General features: G+C 42.8%; 1 protein-coding gene across 2 annotated transcripts in view; it reads left to right on the forward strand.

Annotated features, from left to right (window-relative positions):
- The first annotated feature begins 19,035 nt into the window (after positions 1-19,035).
- Positions 19,036-25,549, forward strand: part of cables1 (Cdk5 and Abl enzyme substrate 1) — a 40,098-nt gene continuing 33,584 nt past the window's right edge. For both annotated transcript variants that reach the window (XM_072668605.1, XM_072668606.1), the window contains exon 1: positions 19,036-19,736. In XM_072668605.1, coding sequence (XP_072524706.1) covers positions 19,213-19,736 — 524 coding nt within the window. In that variant the 5' untranslated portion in view covers positions 19,036-19,212. The remainder of the gene's footprint in view (positions 19,737-25,549) is intronic.

Genomic DNA, 25,549 nt, shown 5'->3' on the forward strand with positions numbered 1-25,549 from the left:
AGGCTGTCTCCACAGCAGCCTGCGCACTCTTTCCTGCCGGAGGGAGGGAGGGAGGGAGGGAGGGAAGGAGAACGGGGGAGGGTGGTGGAGGGGTGCGAGATACTTTTTGGTGGAGGAGAACCAAAAGAAAGGAGGAGGAGGAGGAGAAGGAGGAGGGGAACAGAATGGGAACCCAAAGATCCAGGCCTCTGCCAAGTCGCTGAGCTACATGGAAAACACGAGCCGCCTCCAGGGTAACAGGCCCACTTCTGAATTTCGACAAACAAAAATAACTCGGGCGACTGGATACGGCCATTCCTCACGCGCAGCTCACCCTTTCGGCCTGTGAGATCGGAATTCCCAGAAGCCGAGCAAACTCGTTCTGGAGCGAGCGCGTCTACGAGGGTTGCTAATTTGCTCTGCTGTTACTCAGCGAGGATGAAATTCAAGAATTCTGCTCTGCCCCACGTATTTATCATCCCCTTCTCTCTACGGATGGAGACAACCTTTGAGTGACCAATGGTGGAGCCCTGTCCGGGCCCCGTCGGCTGGCTCATTTCATCGTTGGAGCAGAGTGTGATTAGATTCTCATGACCTAATGCATTGTAGAATGCCTTGGAGCTGGACTTAATGTTTTCTTCTTTTCTTTTCTCTCTTTTTTTCCTCTTTTTGACGTTCTCCTCCCACCCTTTTCACAACAGAGCGCTGGCCGTGCCTGCCCAGGACAAGATGACAACTTCTTCTGAACTGCCTGGACGAAGCCTGAGAACTACAGATGAGTAATTGCCAGAGGTGCCGCCGGAGTTCAGTCATGCTGATGCAGAAGATATTTCATCAGCGAGACGAGGCGCTAGAGCCAATTACGAGATTATGGAGGGGAGAGCTGGGGCACAACCTAACAGTTTTTCCTCTTCGCTAAATAATTAAAAACGTATTTGAGCAAGATTCATCATTTTTCATACAAGCGACCTCGACATCTCTACTACAGGATGTTTTCTGTAACACGCCTGAGTTTCGAACCTGCAACTTTATGATCAGCATCCTCAACCAGCCCTTTTTGTTGCTATGTAGAACCATTTTACAGTAAGATCTCCATCATTGAGGAGAACCATTTAGCCAGGCGAGGAACCATTTAAGCATTCAGATGGTTCTTTGAGTTGTCATGATTCTCCATATCAGTGCTATGCTGTAAAAACTTCCAAAAGACTCAACTTTCAATTTTATTCCAAGTCATTTTAGAGCATTTCTGCATTTCATTGTGAAATTTTGACGTAATGTGAAGAACTGCCAGATTCACATCATGTACAAAAGTGAAAAATGGCAAAAGAAAATAATGGAGATACAAGATTTTTGCATGACAGCTATAATATACACTATACTGACAAAATTATTGGGACACCGACTCAATCAAGGGTTTTAAAAAAAGAGTTTCTGTGCTTTCCTGCTGAGGATTTGTCTGGATTCAGCATCCAGAGCTTTAGTGAGGTCAGGATGTTGAGTGAATACCTCCCCACCTCATTCCCAACTCCTCTCCTCATCCCAAACGTATTGGATGGAGCACCATCCATCATTGCAGAGAACACAGTTCCTCCACTGCTCCACAGCTCCATGCTGAGGGGCTTTATGGTTGGTTGTGATTGGTTGATTAATTTGTCAGTTCCTGGTTCTGATGGTAGTTACTTTGAAGGTGGTTAATTCTACCAGTGAAGTGCCAAATCATAAGAGCGCTCATTTAGCTGAATCTACTCAGAAATCCTGGACAATTTTCTGTTTAGTGTTTCAAGAATTGAACCCTATCCACCCAAAGAGGGCAAGGACAAGTGTGCCCTCTTGGACTCTTGGCCACAGATGGGTGTAGCATCCCTGGCTTCTAAATGACAAGGCCAACACTTAGGCCCTGTTTATAGGTATCCGAATATCTCCCTCCCTTTCTAATTGTACCCTATTTTCTTCCCAGGCCAGGGGAGAAAGGCCAGTGACCCAGTCCACGTTCACATGAATTCCCCCTATTACTAGCATTGCCCTCTACACTGGACTAGTGTGAGGACTAGCAAATGTTTCCTCCAATACATGAAGTCAGCCACCCTCTAAATTTCAAACTGCCGCTTCCAGAAATCCAGACTTCTCTGAATTTGCTCAAGCCTAAAATGTTTCCTCCATCAGTGAAAGTTATAAGAATTGGCTATATTTTCAATTCCTTTGTGAGCCTAGTTCACAGACCAGGATTAAGCCTAGATTTGCAATGGTGATTCCGCACTGGCACCAAGACTAGGCTTAATCCTCCACTGTATCTGCTACGCCCGTACATCTCAGTCGTGCTTTTCTTCTTCTGAATCTTTCAGTAGCTCTTTCGTCATCATTTGAAATATGTTAAACGGGGCCAGAGGCTCCGATTCCACCTTTTAGGAGGTGATTAACCTGGATTTCACCATGTGGAACACAGGAATGTCATATAAAGAGGGTAGAAAAGGCCACATGTTTTGTGTTCCTTAAGGTGAAATACAAGCTGGATAAGGCTGGGGATCAAGCCATGTCAAAACGACCACTAACCACAGAGGCTGCTCTAGATTTTACTAAAGCCCTTCTGACAAGACACCACGGTCAGCCTCATAAAACCCCAAAAAGGAGCATCTCTCACATGCTTTTCTCTGGTTTTGTTTTGCTGAGCTCCCAACATATTGTCTACCTACACAAACTGGTGTTTACTGGTGTACATCTCTTGTACTACAGGCTTTTATCTACAGTAAAAACTCCTACTGCATATCACTGGGAATGTGTTCTGCACGCATGGGAACCCCCCAAAAAATCATCCCATTCACAACATAATCATTTGTTCAGTGTTGTTGAGCGGGGGTAAGTGAAGTGTGGGCCTGAAAAGCAGGCCCTTGCGGTTTTAGAGCGTATACTCATTAGTTGTGTTTGAGCGTACATGTGCCTTTAGCACTGATAAACAGGAGTATGAGAAGTCGGCCCATCCCAGCTGAGCGGTTCTCACCCAGAGGAGGCGTAGCTGTAGGAGGAGGGAGAGGAGTGAATCCATCACGGCTCAGCCGGGACGTCCCGGGGTCAGCGGCGCAGGCCCGGAGCCTCTCACCGTGCCTGGTACCTGCTGGAACAGAGCGGGGCGGAACCCAGGCAGCCCGGCCAGCCTCGAGAGACGCCTTTTCCAGGACTGAGTGAATGCCCGATAGACCCCCCCCCTCCTCTCCCTCTCTCTCTTTCAGTACTCAGTAGTATCAGAACAGGCTTGCAGTTGTTACACATAAACTCTAACATTTAAAAGTACTATTTAATACTATTTTGGAAATACAATTATTATATTAATATTAATATGATTTTAATAAGCTTGGCCTGCAACTTAATAGGACTGTAAGCTGTAAATATCCGGCCCATTCTTGAATCACTGATACTAAGTACTGAAAAACACCCAACACCCATGTAAAACACAATTTTATGGACTTTCAGAACTTGTTTATTAAAAACTGAATAGAAGAATTACTCAACATCACAATAAAAGATTTGGCCAATAATTAATAAATAATGTTGGTGTATCCATAACATATTATACCTAATAATGAGATCTCTCACTGCCTTCCACATGTTTCCTGACAGAGGAAGACACATCACTGGGTGCAGGTCACATATTTTTATTAGAACCGTTTGCACATTTTATGCAGTTTTATATCAGAGGTAACAAAGTTGACATTGGGACAGACATAAAATATATATTTTTTAATTACTAAAATGTCAAATTTGCCGGAAATTAGATATTTTATGCGGTTGACTTTATAACTGTTAAAAGAGTAAACACAAGAAACTTTGTAAAATTGGGCTTCATGTTCCATTATTTTATGTAAAATTCAGGCTGAATATCTAAATCAGGAGGTGAAGAAGTCAATAATGTGTGGGTTGGAGTCATATAGTGCATATGTTCTGTAGAAATTGTGCCTAAATTATACAAGCATCATTAATAGTAATATGATAAGTATTATAATTAGTAAGTAATAGAATTTGCATCGTTCTACAAAACTTTTGCTTTTTTGAAAAAACCTGACCCAAGACCCAAGGGTTTATTTAGGAGATGCGAAATGTTTCTAATTCTAGAAAGACCCGTAAGTGAAGAACTGTTAGATGAGTCCGAAATGAGAAGCAGAGGTTTAACAGTGAGAATTAAGTTGTAATAAAGGTCATGTCTATTTATTATGTGTATTTCAAAAGGCAGAAAACATAACCACAAAAAAAAATTAAGAAAACTAGAAAAGTGCATTTCTTGAAGAAAACCAGGGTGAAACTAGGGTGATTTTGCTAGCTGGTTGATTTGACATATCAGGTAGTTTCTAAGGCGGTGCTAAGGTGTTTCAGGTGGCTGCTATGGTACCTCGAGTGGTTGCTGTGGTATCTAAAAAGGTTTGCTTTGGTCACTCACATCTCACATGGTTTCTATAGTATCTCAAATGATTGCCAGGTGATTGCTATGGTATTGCTTAGTGGTTGGGTAGGTGGGTGCTAGCAAAACCCTAGCACCCACCTAGCAATCGCCTGGCAACCACCCTGCAACCCATACATAAAAAAGACCCTATTCAATCCAAGATAACAATTTCCACAAATTCCACAAATTGGAAATTAAGAAACTGCTCAATATAGAATCACATAAGATCACAGGCCTCACCCTAATAACAGCATCTCAGTCCTGTCAGGTAAACATCACACCAGCCTCTGAGAGAGTGCCTGTCCATTTAGCTGGAGTTCACAGGTGTCTGTTCTTGCATTTCACCTCCTGTTGCAGATTGAGAACTAAGATTGAGGTCCGTGTTCCATCAACCACCATACAACGCCGCCGACAGTCAACAGGTAAACACACTGGCTTTGGGCATTCTCCAAAGCATAGCGGCTCTCCTTGTCATGCAAGTGTTAGAAACTGAGGAACGTTTGTAACTGCTGACATGGAGGATTCATCCTGGCTTGCGCAATTTGCTGCTCTTTTTTATAGCGTAAACAATAGCGTAGGCATTCTCAGGAAAGGTGAGAGGGGTCACGTAAGGTCAAACAGCTGTCTCATGAAGAGGCTGGTGAATCATTTAATGGGAACGCATTCTGCAACAACGTGACGCATAGGAAATGAAAGTGTAGCAGTTCAGAGTGAGCACAGGGAGGAAAATGCACTGATTTGACTTCATTCAGATGTTCCCGTTATTTTCACATGGATAAACCACAGCTGTGCTCGGACACCCCTGTTCATACGACCAGTTTAAGTGTGAATAAGGGAACGAATCCTCTACAGGACCGATCACATGACCGATCAAAATGACAAATGACCGCTCTCACAGTACGTCCACTTCAGAGGTCTCTACCACTCCTCCTCCAAGTCCCATTCCACCATGCTAGGATCGCCTTCCTCTCCGTATGCTGACCAACAAGCATCTTCTCTGGTGTATAAGGAGTGTTTTCCTTTGCCCTTGCTCACGCATCCCTCACTTCCTATGCTGCTTCCCTCTCCCAAAGCCTCGATCCATGGAGATTCCACGGTTACAGTGCGCTCGGTGCACTTGAACTCCACGTATTGACCCCTTCAGCTGAACTTGGGGCTGCTACTTCACCTCAGACCTCCCTCATAAATCCTGGACCACGTTTCCTCTCCTCTACCCCATTCTGGCCCCATTCGAGGCCCTTTATTGTTTCATTCCATTATCCTCATCCTGCCGTTCCTTGCCATCTCAGAATCAAAATAGGCTCAAGGCATTTCATCAATACTGCAGACCAGAAGGTTTCATGTGCTGAGACAGGCGTTTTTGGCTCTGCTAGGATCGTCTGTTTTGTCTGGATCTTCTTAAAGAGCTCATATCCTACATTTCTGTCCTCCTGAGGTCCATTAATAACACGTGTGTCCAACACTTTCCAAACGCTCTTCATTTCTTAGAAGTAAACAGACCTTCTTACTGTACCTTTAAGACTGTTATATGTAAATATGCTGTATGCTGATTGGCTGCCTCTGTTTTGATTGTATTTTGCCTCACTCCTTATAACCTCCAAATGAAGAATAGGCTAAGCTATACTGCTTTAGTGGATCTAGGTAAATGCATGTATAGAGGGTATGCACTTAACGTCACAGGTTGTGGGAGTCACTACGGCCACGGCCAGCGTTAGCGCTCAGGGTGAAAATAAAAACGGGAAGAGCTGTTGTGCCATTGACTGTATAAACAGATTCATCGGAAGTTCAGAGCTCTCCTTTTTCAGACTGCTGGAAGCTGAAGAGAAGTGACACTAATGGATTGCTGAAATTTGTAGAAACGATTGGAATCCAGGCACGAAAACAGGTGGAAAAAAACAAGCCCTGTAGCTGCAAATTTAGCAACATGCTACGTTCAAGTAAGAGAGAAAGCAAGCAAACCTGGATGAGCCAGTCTACTAAATAAGCCTGCAAATAGTGAAAAACACTCCCAAGACTATTCACTGGAATCTGTGCATATCTCAGATTTGAGGCCTCGGTTGGCCGGACGTTCCTGGCTACACATCGCTGTCCATGGACTGTTGGATCAATGTGGGGTCCAGCTACCTTTAACCTGAGCAGATAGTCGCTTGTTTCAGTCCCGGTTTGGCTGCTTTCCTAATAAACGCTGCAGCTGAGCTGCACAATGTTGTCCACTCAGTCCGACTTAATGGGGGCGTGTTCCAGCCAGAATGTGACGTCAATGCCTACCCTCTATTTTGGCAGCTGAATTTCCATATATAGGCCATAAGAACTGGAGCCTAAATGGTAGAGGTAATACACACTGGTCCTATTACACTTCATTTTGAATGGTATTGTCTGTATAATGTATATTTGGTGTTGTTGACACCAACACTGTGGACGACTCCTTGTCCATCTCTACACGGTTCTGATTCTGAGCTACAGAATCAAATGAAAGGTCAAATGAAACTCTGTTAAAGACACAATTGCTAGAAGTCCCATCAAGAATGAATGCAGTGCAGAGGCGATTTGTGCCAACTTCAGAGCCTACCCCCACGCCCCCTCTCCCTCCGCCTCCTCACTCTCTAAATGAATACGAATGGGTGTTTTGCTTCTGAGCTAGACAGCCAAGTATGTTATCTCAGGCTCTGTATTTTTCTTCCACAGAAGAGAAGGAAAGTAAATATAGCTTAAATGTGACATTAATGTTCAAACAAGAGAATTCAATATTACAGAACTGCTTTTAATGTTGTAAATGAATTAACGTAAAGGGCTGTTCAGATGATTCAGTTGTTTTAGTCCCTGACTACTGAAAAGTACTGATGAGAGCATGAAATAAGGATGCATTTATAGATAAATTCAGCTTTATTTATACTTTAAAACATTTTAAAAACAATTGCAACCGACTGTCTATAAACATCTTCACTGCATGTTTTGTATGTGTACATATATAGAATTAAACTGCAACTGAATATGTATAAACATTTATTTCTAACCTAATTGCAGCAACTTATTATGTATATGTATTGTATATTTTCTGCAGTATACAATGTCTTAATATAACTTTACAGCAACATTTAAAGTCCAAGTATGACTTTACAACAATTTGTTATGTCTAAATGTCTGTAAATACTGAATGCTGCAACATTTAATGTCAAAATATAACTTGACAGCAACTTCTTATGCCTACATACAACTTTACTGCAAATTATCATGTCTAAAAAGTTGCTTTGTAGGGACTTATTACATTTAGCATTACCACAATGTATGTCTAAATATAGCTTTAATGCAACTGATTATGTCTAAATATAACTTTACTGTAAATGTTAATATATAAATCAATTAATGAAATGGGCTTTACGGATGATTCAGTTGTTCTAGTCCCTGACTACTGAAAAGCACTTATGAGAGCATGAATTAAACATGCATTTATAGTTAAATTCAGCTTTATTTATACTTTAAAGCAACTTTTTGTCTCCAAATATAACCAACTGCAACTATGTCTATAAACATCTTTACTGCATGTTTGTATGTGTAAATATTTAGAATTAAACTGCAACTTATTATGTATAAATATCATTTTCTGCAGTATACAATAAATATAACTTTACAGCAACATTTAAAGTCCAAGAATGACTTACAACAAAACAACAATTTATTATGTCTAAATATCTGTAAATACTGAATACTGCAACATTTAATGTCAAACTAGAACTTGATAGCAACGTCTTATGCCTACATACAACTTTATTGCAAATTATCATGTCTAAACTTAACTTTACTGCTGCTTTTTATGTCTAAATTTAGCTTTACAACAACTTACAAGTTGTGAATGTTGTTTTTATGCAACTTGTATCCAAGTATAACTTTACTGCAATTTGTTTTATATTGACTTAGCATGTCTACATTTAGCATTACCACAATGTATGTCTAAATGTAGCTTTAATGCAGATGGTAATGTGTAAATACAACTTTACAACTTTTTTATGCCTAAATGTTTAGAATAAATAAATTTACTGCCTTTTACGTCATACAATGTCTAAATAAAACTTTTATTAGCAATTTATTAGAGATTTACCTTTATAAAAATGTATGTAAATATAGTTTTAATAGTATTTATGCAGTCTAAATATAACTTTACTGCAAAGTTGTATGTCTAAGTCTATAGAACTATGTTGCAGCTGATTCTCTAGATTTAATTTTACAGTAACGTATGTCTAAATATAACTTTACTGCAACAATTAATGCCAAAATGTAGCTTTATTGCAGTGTACTATATCTAAATAAAAACTTATGAGAGTTTATAATTAGGTTCATATATTCTAACAATGTTACCTAGTTTAACAGTTTATGCAGTTTACGTAGACTACAAAACACAGGACGCATAGGACACACGTATGTGAGCATGAACATATGTAACTTCATCACGGTAATTGTAGCTCACTAGGTTACATTTATTGGAAGAGCATTCCACAGTCAGCTATTCCAAAGAAATGCTTTTCTTATTTCTAAGGAATCCTGTCTCATGCCAGGAAAACATCAGATTTTTGAAGGAGTGCTAAATAACTTCAGTGCGACCTCACTGGCTGGCTACACGGTTTGGTAATGTGTACATGATTGCCCTAACACGAGGCCCCGAAACCATTAGATGTAGAAAGCGGGGCGAGAGGAATTGTTAAGATTTTATCAAAGCTTTTGACAACACTAAAAATGGACCATTTGGTGTTTAAATGCGACTCCACTGAAACAATGATGTACGCTGTTTGTCACGGAGAAAAATGATCTTGAAGGCAATTCCAGGTCAGAACCAGTTCTGTTCTCCCTTTGCCTTCCTTTGGTCCATTTTTTGCACATATTCAACATTTCTTGACACTGCACTAATGTTTCTTGTAGGCTATAGAAACCTGGAACTCTTCAACTTGACTGGTTTGCGTTGCCAAAACGATTTGCTCATACATGGAGTGATAAATCACTGCACTTGCAACATTAGCATATTGTTCTTCTATTCTTAACTCAGCAGCGCAACACGAGACGGAGGGGAGCTGGAGAAATCACTTTCTCATAGTTATTTATTTTGGGTTTTTTTCTGGTTTAATGACAAAAATGTTGAATTAAATCGAGCTGATTAGAATTGTTTGGTCCTTGAGGTCAAATCAGCACACATGTAATGCTAGCATATTGTTTTTTTTTTTTTGCTAATCTTAACTAGCACACCATGTAGGGGGGGGGGCTGTTGAGGATTTTCTCATAGATTTTAAAGTGTTTAGGATAGTTAATTTTCTCTAAATGTTCAGAAAAACAGAAAATGTCTTTACTGTGATCTGTGCTAGAGTAAAATCATGGCCTAGGACATTTGAACAGGTCGTGACCTTTGGCAGAAACTAATATTAATAAACATTAAACAGTTTTTAATAGACCTAATTTAAAATACATTGCTTATAAGCATTACGGTAAAGGACATGCAGAACATGCTTTCCTGTAAATCCAGGACTTCCCACTCTTTTGTAGAGGTGCTCTTTGGCTGACTTGCACCAATCAGCCATACATTAGCACCGCTGACAGGTGAAGTGCAAAACGTATTGTTATTATGCTCATCTACAGCGGCTCCTGTCAAGGGGTGGATCTACATATTAGGCAGCAGGTAAACAGTCCGTTCTTGAAGGTGATGTTGGAGTTAAAAGCAGGAACAATGTAAGAATCTGTGTAAGAATCTGAGACACTTTAACATGATGGCTAGACGAGTCAGACTGGGTCAAAACTTCAATAAAAACTCAAAAAAAGTGTATCCATACTGCAAACAAACTGAATTATGGTTCACTTTGATCCAGACTGAGACCACCACTTTTGGTCGGACCAAATGTTGGTCCTTTGATCTGAACCGTGGTCGGAGGAAACTTTCACACCTGCTATTTTCGTTCGGACCGAGTCTGAAGGTGCTCACATACAACATACTAACATAGCAAGTTGAACAAAATAGCCAGTTGAACTCAGTAATCTCATATGGGCCCTCAATGTTCACAAAATCACCGTATTTCCAAGATCAGCATGTTGTCCTGCTGTCCTGCCAACTTGTCAATGCACTACAAGTGAGGGGGGTGATTTTCTAATTGTTTATTCTGTTTTTTTCTGATATAATGACAAATGTTTTAATCAATTGAGTTGATTAGCCTTGCATGGGCCCTTAATATCAAAGCACCATAGCCAACCTGCAACATTAGCAAAGTGATCTTTTATTTTATAAATGTATATATTTATTTTATTCTTTAATTTTTATAAACAAAAACAAAAATTAAGAGGTTTTATGTGAATTGCTCCCTTCTAGAGAAACTTACCAGGTCAGGATTCTTCAAAGAGGAGTGCAATGAAACAAGACATCCAAAGTGTTTAATGCCATTAAAAGCTACACTGCTGATTACACAGCTATTACACAAATAGATGTGAATACACACACAGAATTTCACTTTTCTATCATTATTATATAAAACCTGTTACTCCTTTCACTCACATCAAATGCATTATAGACACTATGACCCCTGGTCAGAGTCACCTTTACCAGAAATCTGAGCATTTCCCACCAAACCACATAGACTGACTGTGTACACACCTTACTGTCTAAATTATACACAAGTGTTAAAAAAATTGGTGGAATTTCCCTTTAGCTCTTCAGTGATTGGGTGGTAGGCCTTGATTTTCTCATGTTTTTCTAATTTCCCAAATGTTTAACATTAAGAATTGACCAATGACTAAAAACTTGTAAGAGCCCTCATTGTTAAATCAGGGATCGTTACATCGGTATTATTTAGTGCCTCAGATCACCTTGAGATGTTGAGAAGGATGATTTTCTACTTGTTTATTCCTTTTCTCCTGATATAATTACAAAAATATGCATAATTCAGTTGATCAAATTAGTCTTGTTATTAGTAAAATGCTAATATTTCTAATAATGAATAGAAGCAAATCTGGAGCAGCTACCAAACCTTACCATTAGGTGGTGTGTTGTTGGTGGTGGTGGGGTGGGTGATCAATGATTGTGATTTTCCTTGCACTTCTTCCCTCATTTTTCACCGTTAAGAATTGTCCAGAACGGCCGCGCTACAGCTGAGGAGGGACAGTATAAATCTCTATAAATCTCTGTGGTGTTAGGGCCTGGCCTGACCCGCATGGTTTGGCCCCCCCAAGCCTTTGTTTGGCAGCCGCCTCTCCCACTGCTTTCATCTTGTGCAGAGATAAATCCCCTGATGGACCCGGCCTGACTCAGGCTGAAAGAAGCGCCGAGGCCAGGGCCATACATCACTGCTGCACTGGCCCGTTTGATGTGGGGGTGCCACGGGTCCACGGGTGGGCTGGACGCGGGCTTCCTCTGCGGTAACATGCTCATCAATCGTAAAGAATGACCACAACTCCCTCCTACACACACACAATCCCACCTTCGTCACCAATGGTCAGCCACCTCTGCCCTCTTGACCACAGCGGACTAACAGCAGACTTCATGGCGATGGGCAGCAGTCTGTGGCTCTCGGCCATCAGTCACCGCCGGGGAGAGCGGCTTAGTCTGCTTTCGGCTGATAAAGCTCCATGCAGATTGGTCAGTGTGGAATGCAGTAGCAGCTTTTGGATGTTTGTATGTATTTATTTTGCAGAATCAGAAACAGTAGGGTGTGTTTTGTGTGGTGGAGAACACACTTGAATCGGGTGTATGCGATACACCAGTTTTTAAAGATTATATCAGTGGGATTCTCGAAGGCTACGTTCACACAGCAGCTAAAAACGGCCCAAGTCCAGACATTTTCTATTCAGATTTGGTTTCAGATTCAGATTTGGGCCACTAAGGCCGATTTTGGGCCACTAAAGGGGCTAATGATCTGTTTTTATACGCAGAAGCAGGAGAGTTGGAGGCTTGGTGATGCAAAAGAAACTTGGAAATGCGATTTGAGCGGCCAGAGTGATCAGACTGTAGATCAGATTGTAGTCAAAATGTGGTTTAAAATCAGATTTCATGTGGGGGTTGTGCTGTCCAGACTATTAAAAATCAATCTGGATGGGGCTCATAGTGACTCAGCAGTCTAATGCACTGCTACTCTGGCCCAGGGGTTGTAGGTTCAAACCCCAAGCCATGCTGGAGTCCAAGAGAGCATAACTGTGCTCTCTCTGGGTGGGTAGATGGTGCTCTCTCTCTCTCCCCTCATCACTATTAGAGCAGTGTTGGCTGCCCAGTGATGCCACATCAGAGGGCATTTGAAAAGAGGTGGTGCCTGGTGACAATCTAAATATGCCCAAAATCAGATTTGGGCTGGCAGTCTGTGATATTGAAATCTGATACATATCCAGTACCTGGCAATCAGTCTGAACAGCTAGATTGGAATTCATGATTGATCAGATTTAATGAAGAGAAGGGGAAATGAGTAGTGGTAGCAGTGAGGGAGATTTCCAGTGCTGGGACAGCGAGGTAACAGACCTTATTAATATTCGGGGTGATCTCACTGTTTAAACTGAATTAGAAGGCACATATCACAACCAATCCGAGCTGAACGTAGCCACAGGAGGGCGCTGCTGCTGCTGCAGAGTCAAAGGAAAATAAAAAGCTTAATAACGAAGCTTAAAGAAGATCAACAAGATCGCAAACCAAAGAAATGGGCGTGGCCGAATAATGTGCCCTTTTTACAGCGAGCTCGAACCCATTCTCAGTGATAAGCCCAGCTGTCAGCCACTGGAAGTAGAATTGCAGTATTGATTAGGGCAGTGGTGGCTCAGTGGTTAGAGCGCTGGGCTATTGATAACAGGGTTGTGGAAGCTGTGCAAGCTGCCACTGTTGGGCCCTTGAGCAAGGCCCTTTACCCTCTGCTCAGATGGGTTAAATGCAGAGGACACATTTTGCTGTACAGTGACAAATATGTGCATCTTTACCTTTGATTAGTCTTATTAACTGAATCTTCAGCAGGATCATTCATCTGTTCATCATGAATGAATGCATGCATTTCTGATTGGTTGTTTATTCTCCATTTTCCAAATACCAGAATGAGTCAGAGAGCCCATTACAGACTAACTTACAGTCCATCTAGTCCAAGCTCTATGCTTAGACCAAAGCTAACATGCTTTAGTTAGCCTTCAAGCGAGTTTAGTGCAGGGCGCTGTTGCACTGTTGACTCAAAGCACAGATAATCTGTGTTATTTTGCTTTTACTTTCGGTTTCAAGGGGATTTTTCTTGACGAGCGTCAAACACAATCACTCCTCAACAATCAGATCAGCAGTGACACGCTAAGAGGCCTACACTGAGGCCTAATGGTTTTTTATTATTCCCCTGGCACGTCCCTCCCCCAGACCAGCGCACAGTAATAGCCACATCATGCGGATCACGGCTCGCACAATAAGGTGCCAAAACACTTGAAGAATAGGAAGCCCCACACAAACACAGGAAGAGCCCTGTTTCACACAGACGGGCTGAAGGCTCGAGCTGATGGGCGGCACAGGTTCACGCGCCCGAAGGATCCGCAGGTTCAGCGCTTCATTGTTGAACAGGGACATGGGAGAGTCGAACATAACTGTTAGAATATGCAAGGCGCAGCACTATTAGGGCCTATTAATGGACTTGGGAAGTAATAAAAAAACATTGGTGAGCACGCAATCCACACACAGGGCAGCGTCCAGCAAAAAGTAAAACGTAGAGAAGCAAAAGCAGCAGCTGTACAGTATGAATTACACATACCTTATTGTGTAAATTACCAGTTGTAGCCCACATAGACCACTGTAGTGTTCCCATTTTAGGAACCTGTAGGGCTGGATTCCTCATCGGCGATTATTATAAAACGGATGTTTCTCACCCCTCATCTCGTCGAAATTCAACACCACATGGTGTTTGTTCAACTTCTTAACATCCTTAACATCTGATTCTCTTCTTTTAACAACTCAACAACACCCAGCTACACACATTCAAAGTAGAGCTCACAAAAAAAAAAAACATTTCTGTTTTCTCATTGATAAAAATCTCACGTTTAAATGGCAATTAAAAAATGACAGCAGGATTTGCTGGATTGAACAATCCAGTTAAAGAGACCAGTTTTTGCTGGTAGCTGGTTCCAGATGGTAAATCTAATGGCCAAGAAGGTTGTAAAAGCTAGAATCTCAGCAAAAACATGTCCTAATCTGCCAGCATGGTCATCCTCAACCTCAAACAAAAACTTAGCTTCTGCTAATCAGGAGCTGAGCTGGTCAACCAGGCTGCTTCTCTCCAGCAGGGTAGTCTGGTTGTATTTTCTATGAATCATATGATCATTGTCTCATATGATCATACGGGCAGTGGTGGCTCAGTGGTTAGAGCTCCAAGCTATCAATAACAGGGTTGTGGGTTCGATACCCGGGCTCGGCAAGCTGCCGCTGTTGGACCCTTGAGCAAGGCCCCTTACCCTCTCTGCTCCCCGGGTGCTGGAGTTGGCTACCCACTGCTCTGGGTGTGTGTGTGTGTGTGTGTGTGTGTGTGTGTGTGTGTGTGTGTGTGTGTGTGTACTCACTGCCACTAGCTCACTAGTGTGTGTGTGTGTGTGTGTTCACTATCACAGATGGGTTAAATGCGGAGGACACATTTCGCTGTACAGTGACAACTTCATGCACCTTCTTTTTACCTTTTGAAACCCAGAAATTGATGATGATGTGATTAAGGTGACTTTTTAATCTCAGGACCTTCTTTCTACTCCTGCAGATTCTCTCCCAGTGTAGATGAAGTAACAGGTAACAGCCGTCTGGGATGAGAAATCAGACAGATGTGCATCCAGCCTGGAATTTTCTCAGGGGAGGAGGGAGAAAATACGGATGTGGCCGAACTGGATGGAGATAAAATAACTGAGTAATTCCTGAATAGTCCCGTAAAAGTGGACATGACCTTAGGACCTCACGTAGGCCTACGTTTAACCCTGCCTGAATGCAGCTTCTATGTTCTGGACGTTCTGTAACGGTGCAACCTAGCTACAGTTGCTAAGCAAGGGGGTGTTTGTGGGTGGAGCATGGATAGGCCAGTTACACCAGTATCCGAATACCCAACGAAAGACACTCACACTAATACTGACAGTATATAAGACCTTGGATCATTTACGTATCAGCTGATGATGTGCTACTAAGTCCGCCCTGCTAGTTGTGTTTACTGTGCTCAACAGGGCGGGTTACTGAATCACACATTTCCCCCAAAGCATTGCTTTCTTTCAGCGATAAGAAATCACGATTTCCAATGAAGGTTTCGGATGAATCATAAATAAAAAGCAGAGCGGCGTGAATTATAAACCTCTTCCCAAAGCTCTTAAGGTCATAATAGACTGCGCTCAGTCCGCTGAGGGCACTTCTCATTAACTGAGCACGGGTGACTCACCATGTTAAAATAATGTCATTGACCTCAGTGCTTTTGACTGAGGGAGGTTATCAGTGTGGAAGAATTTTCACCAGATCACAGAGGAGAGGACCACCCATGTGTCGAGCTTTTACTAATAAGTTGGTGGTTGAGCTCAGCGTCACGGTGAGCCGTTACAGCGCATGTTGTTTTTATACTGAGTCGATGAAAGTGGAGCAATGGATCCTGTAGTTTCTCAATTACACACATGGTCAAACACGGTACAGATAGCAGTGAAATGCTCTGATCACGGCCAGCTCACATGAAACAGTAAGACATGATATAGAGATAGAATATATCAATAAAAAGTTAAAGCAAAGATTTCAAATTATTATTAAAAATGAAAAATAAAAATATATACAGAGATAATTATATAATATATAAAGATATATAAAAAATATTTAAAAAAAGAAATATATTCACTTAACTGGGAGGTTTAGCTGGCTTAACTCATAAAAATGATCATATTTATTATATTTATAAAAGTAATATATACTATATTCATTAAACTATATGTATATAATTATTATTATTATTATAACAATTAAACAATATAAAAATAATCATTTATTAATTAACTGTGGTGGCAAGATGTTTTCCATCCTAAGGCCAAGATTCAGTTTAATTTTGGAAATTTAAATAAGTCTCATATTGTCAAATCTGAACTTTCTGCACTTTCGTAAAATAAAAGTCCTTGCTGCAATATTTAAACATTATGAATTTGTTAAATTATCAGAATCAGAAATACTTTATTGATCCCAGGAGGGAAATTGCAGATCTTACACCCTGCACAAGGCACGTCGCAGTGCTCATTGCTATGGGTCGCTGATGGGAGTGGTGGTCTCGAAATGAGGGGTGTTCAGGTCAATCTGTGGCGTATTGCTGTGTATCTTGGCAACAGAAAACACAGGTGAGCTCCACTGACTGAAAACAACTTAGGCAGACGTCAACAGTCAGACGTTCGTTGCTATCTTGGCAGTGAATTGTCAACACAGGCGTGTGCAGCCCAACACTCGTACCCCCCAGCTTTACACCACTGAAACAGCAATCCACCAAGGTCAGACAGACCGCACCTGGCTCTTAAAGGGAACATTGGTTTATTGCTGCACGTTACGCCCAAAAGAAACACACCCATGATTAATTAAGAGACTCAGTACATGCCTTTTGAGCGGTTTCGAGCTGAGCAAGGCGAACTTTTCCCATCGTTACCATAGTAAAGACACACCAACACGCCCTAAATCAAGCTGCACGGTGCACTGTTGACAGCTCGCCAAAAGATTGCTAAAATAGTGCCCTAATGTTCCCTCCACTTTCAATACTGTCCATAAAAGGAAACTAGGCTGCAAACGTAGCTTGTTTTTGTGATGTCATAAAAAACGCATTAACTAATGAATATACCCACCTATTCAGCCTACAGCAGTTTAGCTCCGCCCATTTAGATTAAAATTTAGCCTGGACGTTTAGCCTGGACTGCTTTCAGAGCCAATCTGAATAGACGCTGTTTACACAGTCAGTCTTAACGGCACGGAAACAAGCCAAAATACTAATAAGTGTAAATAAAGAAAGTATGTAGGTTATTAAAATTGATTTTAGAAAATTGCACAGCATTGTTTGACTGAAACGGCAAAATATAATTTAAAAGAATGTATAACATTATATTATAGTACATAAACATAATATATATATATATATATAGTATAAAAATATGTCTGTTTTCTCATTGGAGGTTGGGTCAGGGTAACCTTCTGGTCATTCATGAAAGAGAATAAGGTGTCCCCAATGTTCCCTCCACTCTGTGCATGTTTACATTCACTGCACTGTGGTAGAATTTGTACTCGCAGGCTGTTATGCTGCTGATAATACAGCTGAACCTGCCTTAGTGCCAAAACTGGCCTGACATGAGGGATATCATAGCTTACAGGGCCATCCAGTGGACAATTACTGAAACTTTGTTTATAAACTGGTTTTTAAAATTTCTATTGTATTAAATTTATTTATTTTTTCTATTTTTATAAAATGATATCAATAGGCTGGGCAATTTTTCCTGACCTCTCCTTATCTCTTATATATATAAATATATAAATATATATATATATGTATAATACAATGTTTTACAATGTTTTTCCCACTATACCTTAAGTTCTAAAATATGGGCTCTGTAGACTGTATAGTGTGTATTAGAGCTTTAAAAAAAGTGTATATATTTGATTACAAATAGGTGAGTCCTATGATATGTGTCCTTTACTCCAGCTGTCCTCGGCCCAGGTCCTGGAGGTCCACGTTTCAGCTCATTGTATTGCTTTGCCTGCTCTCAGCAGGCCTTAGTAGCCCTCACTGAGTTAAAGGAAGAATACAGTGGGCAGTGGGCTCCAGGTCCAGGTCTGGGAACCACTGCTGTGAGCTATTTTAGCTGTAATATACATGCTTGACCAGCAGATGGCGGTATTATACTGGTCAAGAGCTTTAACTCAGGGATTGCATCAGTTTGGCAAAAATGTCACAAAACAGAAACTGGACTTTTCACTGTGGGAATAAAAGGGTGGTGGATCAGTTCATGCTGAAGTCACACTATGTGTCCAAATGTTTGTGGACACCCCTTTTAATTGGTTCATTCAGCTACTCTATGTTGCACCCATTGCTGATGCACAGATGCACCATGCTGCCCAATGCCAGGCGTGGGCTAGCAGAGGGGTCCAAAGCCCCCCAGCAGCATTGAGCTGTGGAGCAGTGGAAGAACTGTGCTCTCTGGAATGATGGATGGTGGAGCTCCATCCAGTACTTTTGGGATAGTACAGGTGGGGTGGTGGTGCTCTTGCATTTGCTGGATGCAATCAAATCCTCACACAGGAAGCTTTTCTGGACAGTAGAGATAGTTACTCCAACTATTCTTAATGCCCGAATGTCCGGGTGTCCGAATACTTTTGTCCATATAGTGTAAGTGTAGGATATTTTTGCCCTTTGAAGTATCAGAAATGGTCAGTAATGGGTCGCGTGCCATTTATTAATCTCTAATTAATTGCATGTATTTTTATGAAGGAATGACTCGGCCTGGTGCGGAGCTAAGGGGAGGGGCTTAGATGGGGAGGGGCTATGGGGGAGGGGCCAGTGAAAAAGAGAGAAACACTCTGTTCCTTGAATGTGATTGGTCAGTTTGGTTTTCCTGCTGAACGCACGTGACACCAACCCTCCATCCCCACCCCCAGTGTTTTTTTCCCTACACACACACACACACACACACACACTAAACAGCCTCGTGCTAAAAACACGCGCACACACGCAGCGACATGGCGATTATCTTCCGCCTGCCGTTTCGTTAACAGCTCGCGATGATACGGATCGGTTGAACGCGGTGCACCCCCCATTAGCCCCCCACCCCTCCTGCCCACCCTCCTCCTCCACACGGTGGATCCGTCGATGGCGGCCGCGCTGCAGTCGGAGCTGTCCGGTGTGGATCTCTCGCGCAGGCGCGCGGACCCACGGCGGCGCGAGGCAGCGCTTTCCTTCCTCAGCAACATCTCGCTGGACGGGCGGCCCGTGGCGCGAGAGCAAGACGACGGAGAAAACGGCGACCCCAACAACGACGACGACCAGCCCCCCCAACCCCACAGTGCGCTGGAGGCTAGGACCGAGCGCGCGCCCCCGCTCTCTTCCGTGCCCGTGCCCGGGCCCGGGCCCGCACACTGGGCTTCGGGAGCTCCGGGAGCGCGCGCGGACGCGGCCGGGGACGCGTGGGCCTCTTCCGCCGCGGCCAGTCAGACGCTGGGCTCTCCGTTCACCGGCGCGCCGCCCGCGTGCAGAGGAAGACTGCACACCTTCACTCAGGGAACGGCGCCCGCGGCGTACAGACAGAGCGCGAGCGCGCAGAGCTACGGCAGTTACTGCTGTCTGGAGGGAGCGCCCGCACTCAGCAACGCAGCGCTCGAGCTGCAGAGATCCAGGTTAGCAAACATGCACGAGGAGTGTGAGTGCGTGTGCGCGCGTGCTTGCATATCTCTCTGGTCTGTTTTCTGCTTCACTTCTCTCTCTCTCTCTCTATCTATCTATCTCTCTCTCTCTCTTTCTGTCATCTCTCTCTCTCTCTCATCTCATTCTCTCTCATTCCCTCTCTCTCTCATCTGCCATCTCTCTGTCTCTCATTCTCTCTCATCTCTCTCTCATCTCTCTCTTTCTCTCTCTCATCTCTTTCTCTCTCTCATCTCATTCTCTCTCATCTCCCATCTCTCATTCTCTCTCTCTCTCATCTCTCTCTAATCTCTCTCTATCTCTCTCTCTCTCTCTCTCTCTCTTTCTGTCATCTCTCTCTATCATTCTCATTCTCTTTCTCTCTCTCATCTCATTCTCTCTCATCTCCCATCTCTCTCTCATTCTCTCTGTCTCTCTCTCTCTCATCTCTTTCTCTCATCTCATTCTCTCTCTCATCTCCCATCTCTCTGTCTCTCATTCTCTCTTTCTCTCTCATTCTCTCTCTCTCATCTCTCTCTCTCTCATTCTCTCTCATTCTCTCTCATCTCTCTCATCTCTCTCATTCTCTCTCTCTCATCTCTTTCTCTTTCTCATCTCATCCTCTCTCATTCTCTCTCTCTCATCTCTTTCTCTCTCTCATCTCATCCTCTCTCATTCTCTCTCTCTCTTCTCTCTCTCTCATCTCATCCTCTCTCATCTCTTTCTCTCTCTCTTCTCTCTTTCTCTCTCTCTCATTCCCTCTCTCTCTCATCTCCCATCTCTCTGTCTCTCATTCTCTCTCTCTGTCTCTCTCTCTCTCATCTCTTTCTCTCTCTCATCTCATCCTCTCTCATTCTCTCTCTCTCTCTTCTCTCTTTCTCTCTCTCATCTCTTTCTCTCTCTCATCTCTTTCTCTCTCTCATCTCTTTCTCTCTCATCTCATCCTCTCTCATTCTCTCTCTCTCTCTTCTCTCTTTCTCTCTCTCATCTCTTTCTCTCTCTCATCTCTTTCTCTCTCTCATCTCATTCTCTCATCTCTCTCTCTCTCATCTCATTCTCTCTCTCTCTTCTCTCTTTCTCTCTCTCATCTCTTTCTCTCTCTCATCTCATTCTCTCTCATCTCTTTCTCTCTCTCATCTCATTCTCTCTCTTCTCTCTTTCTCTCTCTCATCTCATTCTCTCTCATCTTTTTCTCTCTCTCTCTTCTCTCTTTCTCTCTCTTCTCTCTTTCTCTCTCTCATCTCTTTCTCTCTCTCATTCCCTCTCTCTCTCTACCCTCTCATTCTTTCTATCTGTTCTCTCTCCTTTTTCTTACTCACCTACACTCTCTCTCTCATTCTCTCTCTAATGTACAAATCAGTGAAGAGAGTGCTAGTATGTTTATGAATGAGTGTCTGTCTGTCTCTCTGTCTCTCTGTCTGTCTCTCTGTCTGTCTGTCTGTCTGTCTGGTCTTGAGTGTGAGTTTCATAATCAGGGGTTCAGCACTGTGTAGCATCAGCAGTCCAGCAGATCATGACCAACTAACCCCAATCACAGCTCTCTGTGCAACCCATTAGCTGCTCTATGGTCGCCTGTTACTCTGTTATGCAGTCAGTGCACACACACTCACTCACACACACACACACACACACACACACACACACACACACATGCTCCAGTAGACTTATGTAAGAGTGCAGGTCATGACCATAACATTACACAGCAACCACATGCCGGACGAGATTTACCTGCCGAAGGCTTCGAGACGCTGTGTCCAGTCCAGTGGGGGAGCTGGAAGTGTCGGGTCCTGTGATTCGGTATATTCGGTATACAGTCAGCTGACGTGTGCAGAGCTGCATCATGCGGCCAACAGAAATCGCCCCTCGCTGTCATATCTCATATCCAGCGCTGTCTCATGTCTGAGTGCGTGACCATGCTGCCTCATCAAAATGAAAACTGCACATTTTCACCCTCGCTGTGGGTCCAAAACTATCCAGACAGCCCACTGCTGACGCAGGCGCTCCGTTTTCCGCACATGCAGCGTGAAGGGAATGCTCCGGTGCAGCCACCCATGATCCTCGGATCACCGTGTCCAAGGCCGAGCGCCGGCTAGAGGGGTATAAAGCCCCCAGCGTAGGGCTGTGGAGCTTCTAGAGGGATGGAGCTCAGTCCTGTACCCTTGTGCACTCAAGGCAATGTGCAATCAAATCCTTACAGCAATGTTCCAACAACTAGTTTGAAGCCTTTAGGAACAGTAAAGGCAGTAAGGGGGTGTGTGCAAAAGTATTGGGACACCTGCTTTCATTTACCTTGCATTCATTCCTGCTTTTGTTGGTTTACTAGAAAGAAGACTTTCTAGTAAATTTTGGAGGAGCGTTGCTGTGAGGATTTGATTGCATTCAGCAACAGCAGCGTTAGTGAGGTCAGGATGTTGGATAATCACCACCCCACCTTATCACCCCCAACTCGCCAGTTAACCGCAAATAGTATTGGGTGGAGCACCACCATCCATCACTCCAGAGGACAGTTCTTCCTCTGCTCCACAGCTCAATGCTGGGAGGCTTTAGACCCCTCTACTAGCCCACGCCTGGCATTAGGCAGCATGGAGCCAATAGGTTCGTCTGTTTATCTGCTCCAGAGAGTCCTAATCTATTGGCAGTACTTCTCTACATGCTGTGTTTGTGTACATTTGCACATCTGTGTCAGCACTGGGGTCGACTGCATTCATTAGAAGGGGTGTCCACAAATATTTGGACATATTGTATATAGGGTTGTGTCCCAATTGAAGTGTCACAGTCTAGTATACTCGAATATCCATGATGCACACTGATGTCCCACAATGCAGTGCTAAGCGAAAAATGGCAGAAGAACTTGCAGTGATGTATGTTGGCATAGCAACGCTTCATCACTTCCTGTTAGTGTAGTAGTGTAGACCTAGTAGTATTACTGCGTAGTGTGCAATTGGGACACAGCCTGAATTTGAGTAAAGAGCCATTTCTCTTGGTCTGTTCATCACTGCACGCTCAGACGATGTAAATTCAGAGCCGTAGTTATAATTATTGTAATTTTATTTATTTATTTCTATTTATATAATTACTGTATTTTGATTGTTTGTGATCGTACCTGCATACAAGCCGGGCAGTAAACCTCCAGACCTGCCTCCAGAGACAGGGTTACTCTCGGCCATGTCCTGATTTCATTTAGCAGCTGCATGCTTCAACACAAAACACACACACACACACACACACACACACACACTGCTCTGCACCGCAGGTTTTAGAAGACACAAGGCCTTTCCTCATGTTGTGTCCTTGAGGACGCCACTGTGAATTTAATGATGTTGCTATAAACGCCTGGAAGCGTATACCTGACTGTGTAAACTGCATGCCTGAATCACAAACAGTGCTCAGTTATTAAGTGCTCTCATAGCATGGATGACACTGTCTGGCATATAACCGCATAAGCTTGTGTATTTGAGATGATTTTGAGGGAGACTTTAGCTTTTCTACATTTATTAAATAATTAAGATGTAAACATAGTCATTCAGAGCTGGCATGTCATGAAGGCATGTCCCGATCTGATACGTTGGCTCAAGGCAGATCCAAGCATACTTTAATGGATCGGGTATTGGCTATTTTAATCACAATCCAGTTCCAAGTGTTTGTTTAATCCGAAGTGGTGTTCAGAGCACCATCTGGTGTCCTCATGGCTCATGACTGAAATTATCTCCAGCCGGCTGCAGCAGCAGCAGCAGTGTGGACGTTCTCAGAAGGTAAATAAAGGAGTTGAGGTTCTGCAGTGTGGAGCTATTTTACAGTGGAACCTGAAAACAGACCATAATATCTGACCCTTTATAAAACTCTCACTGAAACGCTCAGTTTTACCAGCGGGAGAACCGCAGAACCGCTCACTCACCTTTCTCTGTTTATAAACCAGCACTGAAGAACCCATTCAGAACCGAGTTGAGGCTAACGCTAATGCTAATATACACACACACACACACATGCTATAGAAACCCCAATCACACACACAGCACATTCACCCACTATAAACCAGCTATTACACACCAGTAGACCAACAACCACAGATACCAGTCCAGAGTGTGTACCACCACACACACACTCTCACACCCACAAGAAGTGATCAGACAGCAGTGTTGTAAAGGAGCTGGGAGCTGATTGGTCAGGGAGGAGAGTCAGACTGGATTATCTGATATTAAACACTATAAAACATAATTTTAAGAAAAGTCTGGACTAAACTAAATCAGTCAGTCCTGAAAATAAAGAGATTTTACTGATCAGATTAATCAGCAGCTCGTCTGATCTAAACTGTGGAGCTGGATTATTAATAATAACATAAAGATCAGATCGGTATCGGCCGACACTCAGCATTAAGAGCCTTGGATCGGACTGGGGGGCAAAATAACCGGACTGGGACGTCCCTCGTTTAATGCCTTTTAAACTCTGCAGCTCAGATTACAGTTATTATATATAATGCCCATAAAGACGCTGACCCTGATGCCTGAGAGGTTTTTGGCCTGAACCATATTTTCCTCAGTCTATTCATGGTGGAGGGATACATACAGGGTGTTGTAAGGGAAAATAGTCCTCAGAAACCCATTTTCTTACTTTTTATCTTACCTTTTAATGAATTTATTAAATGACTTTTATAATATTTCTATTTATTCTGGTCCAGTTTGACTGATCTTTTGCTCGCATTTCATTTAACTACATGTTGCAGGGAAATATCACTTACATTTTGTTCATAACAAGACATGTTCTGAACATGTGCAGCACTTGTAATCTGTAATAACCCTATTATACTGTTGTATAAACACTACAGGTGAACGTTAGAGGATCCCTGCTCACTATATAATTCCCAGTCTGAGTCACAGAGCTGTGGTTTCTTTAACCAAACAGTGGACTGACTGGTACACGGCTACTATTAGCCCTATAATGACCTATTTACACGTAAAAGCAGTTATTTCATGGCCTACTGCACTACATACAGAGCAGGGACGGGTTTGAGACTCGGCCTCTGGTTTCATGCTGCTATAAGGAGAGGTAGCAGCGTCTTCCTCTCAGTTTCGAGCATGTGGTTAAACAGTGGTTGTTCAGTGGCCGTTTCAGTGAGCTGAAGTTATGTACGTGTGCGCTTTCCTCTGGAAAACAGTCCCTCACAGCGTAAAGCTATTTATTACCATCAGTAAACAGCCCTCACTGCTGCAGACTGTGTCTAATAACAGTATAAAGGGAATTCAAGCTTCATTGATGATTTCATTTAATCTGGGGACGCATTTTAATGACGAGTGGAAACCGAATCCGGTAGATCCAGAAACTGTCCACATACAAAACACATGTTTTTGGCGTAAACGGGCTTTAATGCATCCTGAGGATCAGGATTATATCTGAAGTTCAGGTGATGGTGGTCTGAGACGCATTTGTGCCACATATTATAGCAGTGTAAACACATCCCTCTCTCCAAGACCCATTCCACATCTACAACTGTCCACTACTAATATGACCTGTCCACTACTAATATTCTCACCATTACCTCTCATTACTCTTACCACTCATTACTCTTCTATGATTATATTAGGTTAAACTACACCAGGATTATAACCGACATAATAAGATTATGTTGCACACCTGAACTAAACCAGCACCAGTAATAATTGCAGCACAAGCAAATTTGCACATTTCATCCCACACAGCTATCTGATTTCAGTCTGACTAACCAGAAACTGATTTGACTAACAGGCTAAAATCTAGGATCAGGATACCATCCAGATACTGTTCACATAAAGTGACCAGGTTTAACTGGGGTGTT

This window comes from Salminus brasiliensis, chromosome 23, assembly GCF_030463535.1.
Source record: "Salminus brasiliensis chromosome 23, fSalBra1.hap2, whole genome shotgun sequence".
In the NCBI taxonomy this organism is placed as follows: Eukaryota; Metazoa; Chordata; class Actinopteri; order Characiformes; family Bryconidae; genus Salminus; species Salminus brasiliensis.